At 33.1% G+C, this 1,129-nt stretch overlaps 1 protein-coding gene across 1 annotated transcript in view; it reads right to left on the minus strand.

The window, feature by feature from the left end:
• Nucleotides 1-249: 249 nt before the first annotated feature.
• The window catches only part of LOC119585373 (carnitine O-palmitoyltransferase 2, mitochondrial-like), an 11,830-nt gene continuing 10,950 nt past the window's right edge, over nucleotides 250-1,129 (minus strand). The window contains 2 exon segments of the mRNA XM_037934041.1: nucleotides 250-543; nucleotides 844-1,013. Of these exon segments, the coding sequence (XP_037789969.1) occupies nucleotides 265-543; nucleotides 844-1,013 (449 nt within the window). The 3' untranslated portion in view covers nucleotides 250-264.

Below are 1,129 nucleotides of genomic sequence, written 5' to 3' on the forward strand. Positions count from 1 at the left end.
ATGAGGATTTCTTATGTTTATCACCCATACTTCACACTCAAAAATAGTAATCCTTCATAGATAATACACACACGTCCTGTCAAGAATCTCTACACCTTGTTCAGTGGTGAGAATGAACAATTGGCTAATGAAGGCTGATAATTCAACACCTTGACATAATGCTATGTATTCAAATGCATTCCTTCAAAGCCACCAATGTACCAAATCTTGAGTGCAATAGTTTACTTAGATGTGCTGTTAACTACTGAGGTACAAAAACAGAACTCATAATAACAGAGGGTTATATGTAATGATAAATGTAATAGGTATATACTTACCCATTGCTGCTTCTTTGGTCAAGTTTCCATGAACTTTTGAGCACTCCATAATGATGCTTTTCAATTCTGCATTACTAGGAGGTTGGGATGATGCCACTGCTCTTGAAAATGCTGAAGTTTCTAAAGTAGCTGGCCGAACAGTTTCTGTGCGACCATGTTTAAAAGCTGAAGTGCTGCATGATTCATATGTAGCAACAGTTGTTCCATTTTGGAGGTAATACGCAACCTAAAAATAAACACATCAAGATTTTTCTTTCCTCTCACAAACTTATAAAAATGTATGAAAATAAATGAAAATGTGCAGTTCTTCACAAAGCCAATGCCCATAAAATCTTAAAATCATCCAACCAGTAGTACTATGAATATTGCAAAAAAAACTATTAAAAAATGCAGATTTCATTTAATTTCTTTTTCTTTTTCACAGATATTCCACCATAAATCATATGAAAATAGACCACAAAAACAAATAAAAGAAATTTATATAAGAATCCTACAGATGACTGTCTCCTGTATACATTACACCTACCTGGAATCCCAACTGCATCATTGCATCAGGAGAAACTTTGTGTTTTTTGCATGAATTTTTCCCAAATACATCACTCTCCAAGACATCAACCTGCAAGGCACTGGTGTTTGCTTCATATGTCTGAACTGCATTTTCAATGGCTTGTTGTAGACTTGGAGTCAAGTTAAATTCTGAAATGTAATAAAATGATTTATAAAATGTGAATCTAAAGACAGCTATCAGTATACATATTTATACAAACAAAAATCATACTTTTGTGTAGTTATACTTTGAATTTACAACTAAA

The sequence above is a fragment of the Penaeus monodon genome, chromosome 19, assembly GCF_015228065.2.
Source record: "Penaeus monodon isolate SGIC_2016 chromosome 19, NSTDA_Pmon_1, whole genome shotgun sequence".
Lineage (NCBI taxonomy): Eukaryota > Metazoa > Arthropoda > Malacostraca > Decapoda > Penaeidae > Penaeus > Penaeus monodon.